The sequence below is a fragment of the Pinus tabuliformis genome, chromosome 1_2 (assembly GCF_031772625.1).
Source record: "Pinus tabuliformis cultivar Carrire ecotype Pingquan chromosome 1_2, CPIR1, whole genome shotgun sequence".
Lineage (NCBI taxonomy): Eukaryota > Viridiplantae > Streptophyta > Pinopsida > Pinales > Pinaceae > Pinus > Pinus tabuliformis.
In genome coordinates, this window is record NC_142298.1 from 197,394,286 (window position 1) to 197,413,633 (window position 19,348).

At 37.0% G+C, this 19,348-nt stretch overlaps 1 protein-coding gene across 1 annotated transcript in view; it reads right to left on the reverse strand.

Moving 5' to 3' along the window:
* Positions 1–5,877: 5,877 nt before the first annotated feature.
* The window catches only part of LOC149205165 (putative inositol transporter 2), a 65,730-nt gene continuing 52,259 nt past the window's right edge, over positions 5,878–19,348 (reverse strand). The window contains exons 2-7 of the mRNA XM_089394924.1: positions 14,914–14,984; positions 14,464–14,799; positions 8,247–8,354; positions 7,951–8,145; positions 6,977–7,378; positions 5,878–6,855 (exon numbers count right to left, since the gene is read on the reverse strand). Coding sequence (XP_089251050.1) covers positions 6,313–6,855; positions 6,977–7,378; positions 7,951–8,145; positions 8,247–8,354; positions 14,464–14,799; positions 14,914–14,984 — 1,655 coding nt within the window. The 3' untranslated portion in view covers positions 5,878–6,312. The remainder of the gene's footprint in view (positions 6,856–6,976; positions 7,379–7,950; positions 8,146–8,246; positions 8,355–14,463; positions 14,800–14,913; positions 14,985–19,348) is intronic.

The following is a 19,348-nucleotide window of genomic DNA, read 5'->3' on the forward strand; positions in this document are numbered from 1 at the left end:
AAGTATTGGAGTCACATTTCAATGATCACCACATAAGTGACCATATCAATATCATTTTATGCAATCTAATTAGCTCCACATGCAAGATACAAATAACATCTAGTTATTATAGAACACACATATCACATGCATATGTACACATACGCGCACATATTTATATAAGTACTTTGTACAATATCCAAAACAATACATAGAATTCATCAATTTCCAAGCCATAGATAAAACAAGTCATCAAACCAACCAAGGATAGACATCTTGATCATACAAAATTAAGTCAGGGAAAATGGGGCATTACAGGGCCAAGGGGGGTCGCATGTGAGCCTGCAAGCCTCTTGCCTCTCTTTCTCTCCCTTTTGCATCTTCAAAAATAGGGCCTTCTAAAGTGAGTAGTCCCAACATTGCATAAAACTACCAAGAAGTGTAATCGACACCTAGACTCCACCTAGTTGTTGGATAGGTTACATCTTTCATGTGCACCTTATTTACCTTGTACCAAGAGATGAAGAGACGATATAAATTGGATGGTGTAGATTTGAAAAGAGAAGCAATCCCTTTGACTAAATGAAAGAAAACAATGTAGTTGGTGTTAATGGAACTTCAACAAATTTAAAATTAACTACCTAAACGAAAAGAAATTTGAGAGAAAAAATTGGGGAAAAAAGTTAATGTAGAATATATGTACCTAGATTATTTTGGAGGATGTATACTCTCAAATCTTGTAATACATAATTGTCAAGAGGATGACTTTGAATGAGCATGTTTGTAATTAGATTTTAGTTCATACAAGTTAAATTTGAATGTACAAGTTACATTGAAGATTGTAGGGGTCAAAATTAAATGTCAAACTCAAAAAATGGTGAATATTATTGCAATTTTCTATAATAATGATTAAAAAACAAAATAAATTTACCAAAAAGGAGAAAATGAAGAGGTGGGATAATTGGAGGGCAAGGATGATGATTACGATAATTTTGAGTATGTATACAAAGAGTGTATAGAAATGATAGCATTGCCTCTTGTGAATCCCCTCTTGGGAAAATTATTACTTCTCATCTTAAGGGGTGCTAGGCATGAGGGGATCGTATTATATTTTGAGGGAAAACTTGAAACAACTTTTGCTTGAGGACTAGGAAAGTCCACAAACAACCAAGTTGAAGCTATGCTCTTTACCAAGGTCTTCTTCCAGCAAAGGAATCTAATATAAAAATCTTCAAATATCATGTGAGATTCAAGCGTAATTATCAAATTAATGGTCTTGAAATTAATCCCAACTAGTAATAAGCTTACTACAGTTATTGCTCAAATCCACTAAGAGCTCAAAAGTGTGTGCAAAGTCTCATACTTTTTTAAGTCCTGAGTGTACTTAAATTCCACATTAATTCCCTAGTCAATGAGGTTGCCTCTCTTAATCAAGGGGCTTCGCAAAAAAATGGGGGGTGGTTTCATTATGCAATTCGCTAAGGTTATGGATTTGAAGCCACCTAACATCACCTTTAATCACCACTTGTCTCAACATCACCCATATTAGACCTCAAGCACATTGACAAGATTCGAAATGACAAGTCCCCCTCCCAATCACATGCTTGAATTAAACCCTGAAGTGTTTATTGAATCCTTCATTGGGGCTTTTGGTTAGTAAGGTGGGATAATGAAGCAGCGCAAAGAAGAATTTTGTAGTGGCTTTGGAGCAAAGCTATTCAACTTGGACTTTACCTATAAGAATTACTCATGGTCTCTAGTTGGTATATTGGAATTTTTGTCTCATGGCTTGAACATCAAAGTATTTCCAATAGATGAGCTATTATTGTACTTTGGTTCTTGGAATCAATAACTATGCTTTGATTTTGGCTCAGTGTGTGGTCTCTTTGCATCATTTACTCTACCATCTTCAGGCAATTTCAACTCAATGCTTTTTGGTATCTGTCCCTCTAGCTCTCTGATTTTTACTTATAATCAGTTCTTGTCACTCGATGCTCTCGTCTCTAACCTTTTGGGATATGGTTTACTAGTTATGTTGGGTTTTGCATGCATTGATATTTTTTATTCTATTTCCAAGTATCTTTGGACTTCTAACACCATGGTAGCTTTGTTGCATAGTTTTTGGAGAAGGGGCCCTTTTGTGGGGATCTAAGACTCTCCTAAGATGACTTGGCATTAGTGCGAATTACACAACTTTGTCATTTTTCGTGACCTCTGCTCTCTATGTAGCATTAATGGACTATAGGGAAGCTCAAGATATTTTAAGGGTTCTTTCAAGACACAAAGAATCAATACAATGCAACAAAACCTTTATTTTATCAGTGACCTCCAAGGTTCACAAAAACAAGCATTAATGCACTTCACAAAAGACAACAATTATGAATTTTATGGTTCAACAAGAGCTGAAAATGGATATCTTGGAAACAGAATGTAATATGTTAAGCAATATGGTCATCAAACTCAATAATGATTCTCACTCTACACCTTCAAATCATAAGATGTCCTCCAATTATATTTAAGCAGATCATAAGGAGGAAGAGAGAGTGCATTAAATGTTAGAAACATGGACATTAGACAATAAAACTATCTTCCTTCCAATATAATGTATGAGGAAGTTAAGAGTGACCATTTGTTTTGTTAATATGTATGTTTTTTTTTAATTAGCATGTTAATTGTCCTTTTTAAATAGTATATCAGCAAAGATTGTTGAGATGTATTAATTATGGACCTTTGCAAGCTTTCTAATGTGGCAAATAAAAGATTTTGTATGAAAATTTAGGGCATTAGTACTTGTATTTCCATTTTTTAACCAAGCTACGACTTTTTTAATATAATATTTAGTTTTGGTTTAAAAAATTATTAATTTCATATAAATGGTAAATATTATGAAATTTCTAAATAGCATTAGTTTTTTAATATTCTATTTAATTTACAAATAAAAATTGAAATATTATTCTTAATTTATACCACATATTACTAAATTAGATATATGAGCAAATACATTTCTAATTTTGTAAACAAATCCCTAAAAAAATTATAAATTAGAAAACTAAATAAATTTATTATTTTAATATTTATTTTTTGTCGCACTGCTACCAAACCAAGAGAATATACAAACTATTAAAAATGTGGTTTTTAATTAGTTAATTCCTTAAATCCAATCTTCCTAATTTCAATTTTAATTCTATGTAAATAAGAAACCAACAAAGATATATAATGTTATTTCTAAATGTTTTAACAGTGATAATTATATTATTCATAATCATAATTTATTTTGAAAAAATATTTTTTATAAATTTGATTAAATAGTATTCAAATTAAATTTGTATGATTGTATGAAAATACAATTCCTTAAGAATCACCAACAAACTATTTTAGATGGTGTCGTTTTTTGTGAATAACAGTGATGAGTCAACTCACATTTGTGAATAACAACCATTAATGACTATCTTCTACCAATTGACCACTAAGTTATAAATCCAATCTTTCTAATTTCAATTTTAATTCTATGTAAATAAGAAACCAACAAAGATATATAATGTTATTTCTAAATGTTTTAACAGTGATAATTATATGATTCATAATCATACTTTATTTTGAAAAAATATTTTTTATAAATTTGATTAAATAGTATTCAAATTAAATTTGTATGATTGTATGAAAATACAATTCCTTAAGAATCACCAACAAACTATTTTAGATGGTGTCGTTTTTTGTGAATAACAGTGATGAGTCAACTCACATTTGTGAATAACAATCATTAATGACTATCTTCTACCAATTGACCACTAAGTTATAATATGTTTTATCACCTTTATTTATATATATTATCTAATAAATAAAAAAAGTCCTAGTATAAAAATGTCTTTAATATATAAACATGATGCTAATTAAGACATTGGTTGAGATGTTCGAAGGGTTCCAATAAAAAACAACATTGATGACACCCTCAAGGTCAATATTGCAAAGACTATTAAAGGCTTCTCAAAAACACTCTTTGAAAGAATATTTGACATGGATTAATAACTTACGAAAAAAAATTTAGCATGTTATTAGAAGCATTTTCAAATGCACATAGGGTTTTGGGATGTAACATGTGTTTTGTAGGGACAACACAAGGCATAATTAGAACATAATTGAGGACATTTTTAAAAATGTTTCTTACTTGGAATAAAATTAAATTGAGGACATTTTTAAAAATGTTTCTTACTTAGAATAAAATTATAGATGTACTAAGGGATATAATACACCATGTAGTCAAAGTTGCATAAAATGTTATTTAGGGTGTAATTAATGATATATTTAAGAAAATAATTTGAAGTAAATAATGAACCTTTCTAAAGATATATTTGAGAGAATTTATGTAAGTGTAAATAATACTTAAGAATTCTAGAGTTTTGTCATTGAAGTGAACGTTTCAATGAATGCTATGTTGCACTAATGAAAGGGCCGCTAGCAATGAATGCTATGTTGCACTAATGAAAGGAACGCTAGCAACAAGGGGGAAATGAAGATTTGTGTATATAAAAAATGGGCAAACCAGGACAAGGCAAACATACACACACAACATCTCACTTTCCCTTTCCTTGCATTCCAACTCTTAACTTGCCACTTCACTCTTAACTCGTCACTATTAAAACAAAGTCGCATGGGTGCAGCCTGCAGGTAACCATAACCATACTTATACAGACATACCAAAAAGGTACAAGTTCCTGCCATACATCATCATACCCAGGAAATTCAGAGACATACCCCAATTTCAAGTACATAGGTAGCACTAAAAAATTAAAGGTTGCATTTAGGGTAGACTTGAAAATCCTGGAAAGAAAAGGGTAGACTTGAAAAGAGACCAAAAAAGAAGAGAAGAAGATAGGGCACGGTTAGTTGTTTTTATTGCAGGGAATCTGTGTCCAACAATGCAACATTAAGCATTCTTCATCATTATTGGCAATCTTCACTGCCAGAGCCCACATTTCAGTTTCATCAAGTTTCAAATTCTATATATATTTGCCATCTCCACTCTATGTCAAGAAAAGGAAATAATGCCAATGCTCAGTGTTAAATCGTGATTGTTCATTGATAAATGGACGTTTAAGGATTTGATTCTTGGATAATTTAAATCTAAAATGAATCTGAATCATTGCCAATTTTCATTAGTTTCAGTGCTCTTTCTTTATCATATATTATTTTATAAATAATTAACACATATACACTGGCATGCCTTTGTCCTCTGATTCAAAACATGTTAACCCCTACCTGTACCATGACAACTTAGATGTAAAACATTCAGGCAAATACAGAAATATTGTTGTTAATCCTTTAGAACTGCATTCCCATTGACATGAAACGTCGAGGAAATAACCTCATAAAAATTATTTACAATTTGTCGATCACAATAGCCTTGCTTCATAGGACAATTAACTGTGAGGGGGCATACATTTATGCAGTGTTTCTAAGATCGTTTTACAATTTGGTGACGTTAAATGTGGCATGATAATGCTCAACATATTGTGCATATATATCCTTCCCAAAATAGAATCATGACCCCAAGCCTAGTATGAAAACATTAAATCAGATACAATCGTGTACCAGTGTTCCGAATTTTAATAAATATTTTCATAAGGTTCGTTACCATTCACCATCTTTAGTGATAACTTTACAGCTGCAATGTTTTAGCATTTAGGCTATATTTTCAACGCAGGTAGGTTAAAATCCATTGCATTAGCTCCATTATACGATGTGGCCTAAATCCTCGTTGAATCAGCAAGAATTTAGACAGGATGTTGCCAAATTCTGATTCCTAGCCGTTTAACATAGAGAATGGTTTGATAATCATGAACTGTTCATACATTATATATGCCTATAATAAATATAGTATAATGATTTTTACCCTGTAAATAAGAAGTTTAATGAAAGAATAATTTTAATCAGGAGTCATGTCCAACTTGACATCGTAAACTGGATGTAAATGAATTTCACTTCCCCTTTTTGTGGAAGTCTCGTTTAATTCGAAATCCCTCTAAAATACAATCACGTGTTGAGCTCGAGTGAAGGCCTCTGATAATGTGACTAATACTTTGATAAGCTAGCTGATTTCGTAACTCCAAAAGGGGAGTGAGTAGCTTTCAATGATTAAAGACGTATCCCTACTACTACACCGGCAGTATATTGCATTGCAGAGGGTGAACTTCACACCCTATTCAAGAAATCATGGCAGGCCTTCAAAAAAGAAAGAATGCTCCGCTCCAGCCAATAAGATTATGTTGCCCAACAAAAGAATGGTTGAATAAGAATATACCAGTTGCCTTGAGTGCCTGTGATGAAACTTAACGATCAGATACCACTCTGTATAGAATCCAAGTCAGAGAAGATTTGCATAGGAACTGATTTTTCACTAGCACGAGAATACTGAAGGCTGTCAGTTGTCCAGGGAAACCATCCGTTTGTTTTCTTTGCTCTTTCCTCCCACAATGCTTCCACCTCTTGAAAGGATAGTCCCTTTGTTTCTGGAAGAGCTACAAAGACAAAAATCATAGCCAGAGCAGACATGCATGTAAACAGGAAAAAAGCCCCAGATGTTCCTAATAAACGTGTCAGCGATAAAAACGACTGCGCAACAAGAAGATTTGAAAGCCAATTTGCAGTTGCTGCAATTCCTCCACAGACACCCCTATATTGTGCAGGGTAAATCTCTGAATTGACTACCCAAGGAACTGACCCCATTCCAGGGGAAAATGCCACAATGTAGAATATAAGGCCAACTAACACCAACCAGCCATACTGGCTTGGGCATGCTTGTGTATACCATGATCTAGAAGCACTGGTGCAGATGCCAGCGACAGTTGCATTGTAAATTAAACAGCTACCTGGTTCCATCTGCAATAATTGCAAACAACATCAATATAGATCCACTGGGACTAGCATGCATTCAAGTTTCGATAAGTGATTGTTATTTAATTACCCTTGAAATTTTGAAGTTCAATAAATAAATAGATACCTTGTTTTCAGGAGCAGCACAAAACCCGCATGCTGCATGCAGGCAGTCAACGCAAGACAGAGATCTAGATACACTTTGCTTGGTCTGCATGGCTGGGCATAAAATTTCGCTTCTGAAAGTATTCTCTGGTCTCATGACATTGGGCGAGTCAGTAGTGGTCATGAAGAACCCCACTGATAACAAAAGTAAGGCTCCTGTTACACCAATCAAGCTGGATAGTGCAAGTTTTCTTCTTCCTGATCGATCTATCAGCAGGATGCCAGCAATTGTGCCCAACGCATTAACACCAGCAACAACTAATGACAGCAATAAAGCTATCCTATGAGAGGCAAATCCTGCTAGCTCCATGATAGATGGACTGTAATACATCACAGTATTAATACCCACCAACTGCTGAAAAATCTGCATTCAACAACGCAACTGATCCCACTGAATGAGCAAAATTATTCTTCAATGCAACGATAATCCACACAACTGAATAACATTCCAAACCACAGTAGAAGTGGACCATATAATGGATACATTTCATATTAGTAAACACCGACTGGCCAAAAACTCTAGTGTTCGCAGAGTCATGATTTTCATGACAGCAATGCATGCAGTGCAAGGAACTTTAAAGGAATTGAAGTTTTCATTCCAACGGGAATAAGATAATTGTTGTTAAGAACATAGAAACCCTTCCAGCCAGTCATTTAACAAAGAAAAGCTTCTTCTTTTTTCATACATATCAGAAATGAAATGGATATATGGGGGGCACTATTACTGAAATTAACATCAAATAACTAGCTATAAGAATACTCCTTCAGTGCAACAGTACATTTTTCATGAACCCACGGTTAAATCCTTCATATTGTATAGAAAATAAACTTTTCATGAACCCAAGGGTTAAGCCATTCATATTGGATGGAAAAGGATAACTCATCCAAAAAACTCAACAAAAGGAAAGCATGTCAATACAAAAGTAAAACACTTGCCTGCATTCCAACACCTGCTATTAGTGCTAGCCTCATCTCCTTTGAACCCAATATATCACCAATGCTTATATCCTTTGCAATTCCATCAGGACCAGATTCAGTCTCTGCCGCATCCATAATCTGCTCTAATTCAGTCTTCAAGTCCTCTGGAGGATAAATTCTTTGAAAAATAGGAATAGCGTCATCAACATTTCCCTGAAAAAAAATGGTTTAACTTGAATCAGCAAAGTTTGGTATCAGTGACACGAAGCCACACTCCAAAACAAAATTCTCTCCTCGGTGCTTCTGAAACTCACCTTTCTAATTAGCCATCGGGGTGATTCTGGCAAACATGTGAATATGAGTACTTGAAGGACTGCAGGTACACCAGCCATTCCTAGCATCCAGCGCCATGTTCCTGGAACCTGCAAGAAGAAAATTAAAATTCACGTGAACTTCAAGATTTTTCTTGAGAAATGAGATCACTCTGACTCGCCAAGCAAATTAGCTCTCAAGAATGTATAAATTTTTGGCCTTTGAAATTCAAAGAAACATAATAAATTTTACAGCAATATGGCTGTTTAACATCATATTGCTAAGCATTTACGAATATGCACTATCACAAATTCCTATAGCAAAACGGTTGAAATTATAACATCATTATTGAAGTTTTTGCATTTCTTTTTTCTTGGTAAATTGTTAAATCAAGCTAAAGTAGTTTATTTCCCACTGTCCATATGTTTGAAAACTTGCCAAACAATGAATTTGTGTACTCGTATTTTCCTTGTACCAATCCATACAAATCAATGGATAGATAGACTTATTCATTGAATTGCCCATGAGCAAACAGTCGTCTCTGCAACTCCTAAGAACTTGAAAGAAAGTGGTGAGTTTGAACTTTAACTATAATTCATCTTATATGTATATATTCTTGCCCAAGTACCCCTGATCCACTGTGGATCAAGGTCAAGTTCGACAGTGCTTAAAAAGGGAATCCTGCATGGGCTAGGTCTGAAAGAGTCCCAAGGGGTAGCACTGGAGGAATAATTGGGATCAACTTTCAGTTCTTATTAGGGACCTGGTCAAACAACAAAGCAGAAGTCACATCCCTCGTTCAAGGTCTTATCTATGCCAGTCCAGGGATATCCCCAATGTCATGGAATAAGGAAACTCCAAGTTAATAATATATTGTCTGAAGGACACGTCCACCCCCAAACACTGAACTTTCCAGTGTCTACCAACCAATCTCCAAGGTAGTGATCAGTTTTCAAAATATCATATCCATGCAAATTACACACACGGGAAACAAGATAGCTGATTGGTTAGCCAACTGGGCAGTTTCCTCCAATAGCTCATTGTCCATCCCTGTGGATGTCATTCCGACCAAGGACCTGGGCCACCAAACTGGAGTCCATCATCAGGGAGAAGTACTGATCCGGTGAGAAATCTCAGCAGAATCGACCTTCAAGTCAATTCCTGATCTGGATTTAAACAGGAACGCAACAAAATACAGAGATAACCATATAAAAAAAGATGCAGCAGAAATAATACTTCATTTCATTATTGTAAAATACTGAAATATGCTTACAAAAAGAAATGAAAATAAACCAACTAGGGCAATGGTAGCTTATCTCTGAGAAGAGATGTGGCGGCTACATGCCTCTGAACTGTGTTACAATGAGGCTCAAAGGCCTATTTATTGTTAAGAAACAATGGAAAACTCTTAACATCCCAAAACCTAACCCTAAAAGATGAAACACCAAATTGTGGGCCCCATTTGGGTAAATTATTACATCAATTTCCCGGGGTCGTAACTTTGGCATACGATCTCCGTTTGACGCGTACAATAGCTCGTTAGAAAGATCTATCCGAGCACTACAACTTTGGGAAGAGCAACATGGGTCCATGGATGGACCCATGTTGCTCTTAGATTTCCCAAAAAACATCATTTAGGGCCTCAAAACGGCTCCAGAAGTTTAGGACTCGAAAAACTGCTAAAAATAGTAAATTGTGCTACAATTACAGACACTGAAAAACTGAAAGAGACAATTGTGGGCGTCCAAATGGAATAGGTGGGTGCCCACCAACATCCACCTAGACCATTCCTCCCCCCTTAAGAAGCAATGGTCCCCATTGCGTTGAGTTCCTCCATCTGCTGAACTTGGTCCTTGGTGAGCTGTTTTGCAATCTCGAATGTGTCCAGTAATGCTGGGAAGCATGGTCGACGGCGGTACGCATTGAACACTCAATGCAATCGAAGGAATGGGGGAATGCTATGCTTCAAAGCATTGTTTCCCGTAGCCTTGGTACTAGTGTAAGGACCATGTCGGAGTGGTCTGAGTTTCTGATGGGCTCTTGTAAGGCGTTCTTTCTGCAGATGCAACCAGACTTTGTTGCCCACCTGAAGCTTGTGTGGTACCCCTGTGGGTGAGGAGAAGTTGTTCCTGTGTTCTGTCATGACCGTATCCCTTTGCTGCTGCTGCTGCGTGGAGGAACCCTTCACGGGGGTCATGGATGTGGTGACAATCTTCCCCTTACTTTGGGAGCGAACCAGACAGAAAATGAATTTCCTAGTCTGGGAGATGAGCTTGTTGCTTTTCTTAGCAGTGATCAAAGAGGTGGCAGTAGGTGGGGCTACCTCCAGTATCCTGTATAATGAATTACCCAAAGAAATAATGACAGCGCGAGGCCTTGACTCATACACAGCATGTCGCCTCCACAAGTATGGCTGGCCTAATAGTACATCACAAACATCCAGAGGTGTAACATCACACAATACCTCGTCTGTGAAGGGCTTGATGTTGTAGGGAAGGCGGCACCGCTGGCGAACTTTGAGATCTTGTCCTTTATGAAGCCACCCATACTATACGGCTGCGGGTGTGGTGTAGTCGGTAGGCCCAACCACTTCATGACCTCTACTGAAATGAGGTTCTTTTGGCTGCCACTATCAACAATGAATTGCAACGGCGAACCCTTCACCCACATCTGTGAGTGGAAAAGATGCTCCCCCTCCTCTGGATCTTCGAGCTCATTCTTCTGGATCTTGGCGGTGGCAACAGTGACGCTGGGCTCCGCATCAATGATCTGCTTCCCTTTGCCATTCCCCTTGTCGGGTTCCGACTCGGGGTCGAAACATGCATCTGATTCTGAAGCTTTCAACTCAGCCACCAGCGACTGCTTGGCCCGACACTCCCTTGTGTTATGAGTGGGACTCTTGTGGAACTCACACCACTTTCTTGTGTCCTTCGTTGACTTCGTGGTGTTGTTCTTTTCTTCTGGCTTTGACGGGTTGTCTTGGGTCACCCCGCCTTGGCTTTGTCCTTTGGTCTTCGGATTTGCAAATCCAAAGTCTCGCTTCTTCTGTTTGAACTTTTGCTCGATTTTAACAGCGTATCGATATGTCGTGCCGAGCGAGGAGATGTTCAGGAACTCCATCTCTTCTTGGATGTATCTGTGTAGGCAGCCGCGATATTTGAGTACCAAATGCAGCTCAGAGTCCTTGATACCCAACTGTGTGCGAAGGGTATGAAAAATTTTTGTGAACTCTGGCACATCTTGGTCCCTTCCCTGCCACAGTGTGGTCCATTTGATGTATTTGTCCTCATAGCTTTTGACAGGGTAGTACTGCTCCTTGACGGCATCCCGGAATGAATCCCAAGTGGGTGCGGCTGAAAATAGTGAGACCTTACTTTCATTCTTCTGCTCGCAATAGGTTTCCCACCAGTCCTTGACGTGAAGGGCTGCTTTGAGAAGAGCGAAAACAATCTTTTCCCGACTTGAAAATTCATGAACAGAAAAATACCCTTCTAGCAGATTTAACCATTTATCTATGACATCTGCGTCTATCTGACCCTCGAATATGGGGATTTCAAAATTAAATTGTACCTTAAACGGTGTGGCGTTTCCAGAGTAGCTATTGGAAGCCGATGCATCGCCCCTGGGTAGTCGTTGAAGGTTCTGGGCAAAGTTGTCCATCATCGCATTCCTTTGTCGCTCGAGGGCTTCTTTGAGCAAGATTTTGATAGGATCTCCTGCCCCTCGTCTTTCTTTTCATCCGCCATGGGAGGCCGTCAGGATTTGCGAGGCTGGTCTTGCAAAGGTTCAACCAATTCAAGCCCTAATTCCTTATATCCCGAGATCATTGGGGACATGCAAAGAAAAACAGAGAAAAACAGACCGCTCTGATACCATTGATCCGAATTTATACAAGAACGCAACAAAATACAGAGATAACCATATACACAAAGATGCAACGGAAATAATACTTCATTTCATTAATGTAAAATAATGAAATATGCTTACAAACAAAAATGGAAATAAACCAGCTAGGGCAATGGTAGCTTATCTCTAAGAAGAGATGTGGCGGCTACATGCCTCTGAACTATGTTACAATTAGGCTTGAAGGCCTATTTATTGATGAGAAACAATGGAAAACCCTTAACATCCCAAAACCTAACCCTAGAAGATGAAACGCCAAATTGTGGGCCCCGTTTGGGTAAATTGGTACATCAATTTCCCGGGGTCATAACTGTGGCATACGATCTCCATTTGACGCGTACAATAGCTCGTTAGAAAGATCTATCCGAGCACTACAACTTTAGGAAGAGCAACATAAGTCCATGGACCCATGGACTTCCTATATTTCCCAAAAAATGTCATTTAGAGCCTCAAAACGGCTCCGGAAGTTCAAGACCCGAAAAACTGCTAAAAATAGTAAATTGTGCTACAATTACGGAAATTGAAAAACTGAAAGAGAGTTGTGGGGGTCCAAATGGGATACGTGGGTGGCCACCAACATCCCCCTGGATCAATTCCCAAGTCTATTCCAATGTGTAGAAGGGATCATCATTCAATCTGGGCATTTGTCAAGTAGTACTCTTTCTTTTCAGACTAACATCCCATTTCTTCACGACTTTTTGGCATTTTGTCTTTGTACATATCAGTTTCAGTTCGGCAATGGAGTCCTATGCAATAAATCTCCAAATTTTGTTTAAGTTTGGTTAATAGATTGTGTCGAAGGATCTTAGCTCAAGTGGTTTGGTGAACATTTTGTTTCCCCGGCTATGTGGGTTCAAGTCTCCAGAGACATGTTGTAACTGGCCCATTAGTGGCATGTATGAAATAGTTGTATCTGGTGTAATAGTGGCAACTGATCTGATCGAAATTACCAATTCTCCATAAATTCTCATTCGGATTTTTAAAAAAGTTTGGTTAATAGATTATAGTGAGTAAGCTTTGTATGTAAGTTGGCCTGGCTTCAAGCAAGGATCCAACTGCAGATCCTTCAATTGAAATAGTCTATTCAATGAGGTTAGTAGAAAAGCCTATTATGGATGTGGCCCTGTCAAGCACCAATCCAGCTTCAGGTGCTTCACTATTGTATCAGTCTTGTTACTACGCATGATTATGTAATATAAAGTTTTTTTAAACCAAAAATACATATTCTTGAGAAGGAAAGAGAAAAAGTATGTCTTATAAACAACGTGTTACCACAAGTCAATATGTTAAGCTCGTGATGCAGGAGCATCGACCCACCTCCAAGAAAATTAACAAGAACGAGTACCAGAAGGCACAACTGTCAAAAGGCAGGGTAATATCTATTTTGTAAAGGATTAAAAGCGTCAAAAATTAGATCCATGAGGGATCTTGGGGATTGAGTTGAGGGCTTTATGGAGAAAATCATGGATCCAAAGTGATCCATGACAATGCATTTTCCTAATATAAATTGTAGCCTTTGGGCATTGAAAAGGGGCAGTCATTGAATGATGAACATGCCCACTATGGCACCAATAGATGTTGTGTAATAGTATAGTAGTTTTAAATTTTAATTAATGAAATTTGGTTCTTGTGAAATTATGTGTAAATCTCATAGTTTATATTCAGTCTTGACGGTGTGAACCCTGTCTTGTTGTGTGAGCCAGTGTGTTGATGTTGCATGCACTTGAAGTGAGCCAGCGTGAGGAATTAGCCGGCCATGTATGCATGGATCAGAGGTGCAGCGGAAGAGTTTAGTGGGCCCATACCCATAGGTCCAGGATAAAGATCAGTAAAAAGATTGAAAAAGACAGACCCCCATAAATTGTTTTCATCAGCTCGGCGGGATTACTGTGATATTTGCACATTACAATTTAGATACAAGAAACATTTTTGTTCCCATGAAAAATTATATTAAATAGAATTTTATCCAATCTACACTTGCATCCATCCCTCACTTTATCTGCTTGTTAAAAAGAATCACTGAGACAAGTTTCTTTAACTATAATCACACGTCATATTGCAGAAAAATAATCGTGGCAAAACTTCAAGATCCATAAGGTGCTTGTGAGGTTCTAGATCATAGCTTAAGGTAACTGCCCATGATATTAAAGTTTGTACTGTGTCATACTAAAACAACTTAAAGGGATTGAAATCTGTCATCAGTAATCAAATGCCTTATTTTCAGTCCATTGTATTTCATTCATCAATATTTCATGATTCACATGCATCAATGGAAAAGGACTGCACATCATCTTTATCAGTGAGGACTAAAGCTACCTGTGTGAATCCATAATTTACAAGATAGGAGACAAACTGGCCAGTCGTGACCATAAGAGTATTTACGCTAACAAGTGCTCCTCGAATATGAGATGGTGAAGTTTCTGCAATATACAAGGGGGCTGCTATTGAAGCAATACCGATGCCAAGACCAACCATCACCCTGCCACCAATTAAAAATGTCGGAGATGGAGCTGCGGCCATAAGCATGGAACCCAAAAGGAAAACAACATCTGCAATGAGCATGCTAGTTTTCCTTCCAAAACGATCACAGGTTTTCCCTCCCAAAGCTGCTCCCAATGCAGCTCCACCTATAGCTGTGCTCACAATGGTCTCCTGTCCATGGATAACCACCCTGTTAGATGACATTGATTAAATGATTCTAAAGCTTGACAACAAATACATAGTGAATAAAAACGTTATTACATGGAATTATGATATGAATCCAACCTGAAGAACTGTGCTCTTGTCTACAGTGTCAAAATCTTCACGAATATAAAGTAGAGCCCCAGAAATAACTCCTACATATCAACACCATAGTCATGTAAGTGATACTGACACAATGCCTATTGCATAATAAGTTTTTACTTTTTAACTTCTATTCAAACCATTATATGTAAAGACATATATCAAATTCGACACTTCGCCATCTAAAATTTTACTGTAGATTCAGAGTTCTAAAACTCAATAAAATTGAACAGTTGGACTCCATTAGCAGGAACACATCTAGACACATAGCCAGTCCTAATTTCAAGCAACCAATCTACCCATTATGATAATTATCTTAGGGTAAAGCTTTGCATATACTAGATACCAAAGGGGTCAAAAAATAGTGCATTTAAGTGATATAAGGGGTAATCAAAATTTCATTTTTTGAGCTGAACGATTGCAACTGAAATCAAAATGCTTTGACACAAAAAGAACTGCTTGACAAATGCAACCAACTCCAATGGAGCATTAGGCTATAGTTTCGTTGTCCTGAATATTCCTCAAGAGTCCGTACACACGTCTGTATTTACTATTAATTTAACACAAATCTACTAGGTAAATGTATACAATGTACATTCATACAATTAAACCTTCAAAAGTTGTTTTCATGATGAAACTTTCCTCTTTCTTGAATGCTCAACACCACTGAACTAGAATACAGTGATCAAGTACAGTGATAATCCCCTAGTGCCATCAGTTTCCTTGTCATTAGTAAAAGTGGGCTTTCTTTTCTTTTCTTTTATTGCATATGTGAGTAACCCTATGTAAATTTAATATATCTGCCTAACAGGAAAACCCAGACTGATCTCTACAATGCATATATCATCCTTTAATCATCCATTGGACATCATTACCACTGACACGTTCCCTCTGAATTTTCTTCATGAACAACAGAATTTAATCCTCATCGAGTGAAGGACCTGTATATTTCCAAGCCCATGTGTCTTCAGTGTGACACTCTTAATAAATTAGGTAGAGATAGAGTGATGAAACATGCAATTCAAATTACTTGTTAATTCTTCATAACTGAATAGAGATCAACATCAAAAGTAATTTTGATGTTGAGTCAGAATACACCTTGGTTTATCAAGGCCAAAGCCTATAGTTAATGATACTTAAACAAAATAGCATGACATATCTTTGCACAAATAACACTTTGACAAGCTAAAATTGGAATAAATGACAGAATAGTGTTCAGGCTATAAAAAGTCAAAACCTTAAAATCTAGATATGTTTGATATGAATTGTAAGCTCCTTTGAGGATTATTGCTGGAGGTAACCTATAATATCTTTTATTTTGTGGCATATTTATTGTTTTCCTATTGTTAAATTTCTCTGTTTGACATAATCATGTATTGTGATTTATCCATTTTCTGCTTTAGTATTTTGTGTTAGTCCTAAGAATATCAAAACAATATTAGTGTGAGGTCATAAACTTGTAAAATTATGCAAGAAAAACAACAAATTGATAAAAGTAAGACTTTGTAAAGGGAACTCATTTTTTTCATCATTATCAACTTCTACCAGAGAGCATTAAAGGGTTGTGTAAAACACCCAGTTAATTAATCATCCATGACAAGGAACTGTGCGGGATGGACAGGGAGGAAGCAGTATATGTTATTAGTTCAAACAAAATGTACTTGTAGTTTAAGATCTGGAATAGCAGCTGACATGAAGTTGGGATATTGGGATGCTAGAAGCAAGATATCTAGAATTACTAATCCCCCTAATAAATGCCAGCAGTGCTGTCATGCAACAGCCAAACATAGAAGCCATTGATCAACCAGCATGTGACATGGACAAACAACAGACAAGCCTCAAAGATTTACACATGGTTCTATATAGCTACCTGAATGGGCCAGGTTGATTAGTAATTGCTAACTTGAGTAGACAAGACTCGAAACCAAATCGGTTTGATCAAACCAAATCAGTTTGATCAAACCACATCAGTTTGGTCCAGAACCATCAGAGCCAACTTGACCCAGTCAGTTCTAGAAAAACTCAGCTAAGTTGGACAGGTCAAACCTGGGTTATAACTTGCTTCACATATCAAGTGACACTAATTTCACTGCCATTGACATGGACAATGTTGATGCAATGTCTGAGTGGATTGATGAGCAAGACCAGGAGATCCAAGAGCCACTATTATCAGAGGATGAATTAATGTGGTTGGAGCAAACTGCTAAAACAGGGGAAGGGGAAGGGACAGGAGAAACTTCCGTTGAGGCACATTCCTAGGCTTATGGTATATTTATTATATATTATTATTCTGTCATTTCAGATTTGACTCTCAGAGTCTCAACATTAGACAGATTGAACTTTGTCCTTCGTAATTTCATGCAAATGTCCATTGTGATTTTGATTTACGTTGATATGATCATGTGATGTATTTGGATATGTTATTTTTTATTAAATTCAGTTTTATGATGTTATATTTCATGTTTAATCTAGATTCAATGCAAAAAAATAGTTTTCTTGAGAGTATATGAATATATATGTTGAGTCATTGCCAGTTTGTCTGCCAAGTCTTTGCTGAGTCCTAAGTCACGTTTGACTGGTGGAGCGAAATGGGTCCCAAGCTGAGTCAAGTCTAATAACTTTGTAGTTCTACCTATTTGGAATGTGTCAAGAGAAATTTACAAATACCCAAAGACTGCAAAGAAAGGCTGCTGACAAGGAAGGGCAAAAGTGAGAAGCACTCACACAAACACCAATGGTAAGAGAGATTTGTAATACAGAGGCAATAAAATAAGAAAAGGGTCAAATATTTATTTTCAATGTCATTTTTTATACATTTTGTGCATTACTTTTAACTTTGAAAAGGGGAAACATACAATTCCTCTTGGCACCCACCCAAACAGTCTGCAGCTTTTAGGAAGTTGCATAGACTATAGTATATTTTCTTCCCCTGTGGCCAACCTTGAAGAAAATGACTTCCAAAAGGCTGTGACAAGATAGCTTCCTTTCAGTCTGCTCATGACAAACTTCATGGTTAGGTTGCTTCTTTGCAAGGCATTAATGCCAAGCAGCATGATACTTTTACCTAGTTCCACAACGCTAACACAGGGCTTCAATACCAGAATTCCTTATTATAAAATGCTAATATATGGCTTCATGACAAGGCCAATACAATACCCAACTGCAACAAGAGGTTGTTTTACTTCAGGCTGACAAGGTCAAACTCTTTAACAACTATCAGGACCTAAAAAATGATCATGATCTCCTAATTCAACAATTGCCAGACAGGGACAAGTCCATCTAGAATCTGTTAATTAACTTAATTTCTCAACCAGAACATTGTGCAACAAGTGAATCCATATGTAATAAAGTTAAATTTCAGGCTTGCTTGAGCAAGATAGAAACTTATTTTGAATGAGATTCTAACCATGTTGGTCTTTACAAGAAGCATAAGGAATAAATTGACAGTTGGATTTTGTCTATTAATGAGATGGAAAAAGCATTAGATCTTGCATGTCAGAAAGTTATGAATGGATTAGGAGAGAAAAAAAACAGGTATTTGACACATTGCAAAAGGATACGTAACCCTATTTTGAATCTGGATGTCACTTCTTCTCATGCACTAATGGCTACCATGGGCCATCACCTCCTAACCATGAGCAGCATACTAAAATTTTGGTCCAGAATACTTCATCAATGGGTTATAACAGAGGTCAACTTGGTTAGCCTGGATGGGGAGTTCTTACTACTATTGTACCTGAAATGAGACTAGAGCCAATGGGGCCTTGGATATTTTGAGACTGCATCACCTAATGCAAGTCCCCCTAATCTCTCAACCACTGTTTTCTTGCAAGAACCATACTCTGCAGCATTTGTGGATTCGTCTAATGATGATCTGCCAGAACATGAATATGTCTCATTTGATACGATTCACAAGAACTAGATCATGCAACTTATGTTCAACCAAAATAATATACTTCACTGTCCACATCTCAACCATTTTGATATCGTAATCATAGTGATCGGAGGCATTCTTAATGTACATCTATGGATCTACATTATACTTGCCACAGTCATCGATATGATAGCCACTCTTCCTATAGATTGACAGCAAAGAAGCAGCAAAACCTTGGTTCATTACCTATTATTAAAATCAATTGTGGTTGGATTGACAATTGTCATTGCAACATTTGAGCACTTATTTGAGGACCTCATGTTGACTTGTTTCCTTGATAGTACACTTGTGCAATACTCCTCACTCCCCCCTGATTAAGTCACCATAGAAGTAGTCTCTACTCGACAATTTTTTTATGGTGACCTTTTTTATCTTTTCTTTCATGCATATGCATGGGCAAAAGAAGCTTTTATGATAGAGAGCACATCTTTCCATGTGTTGTGTATGAATCCTTTTGGGTCTTGGCACTCTTGACCCTCTTGC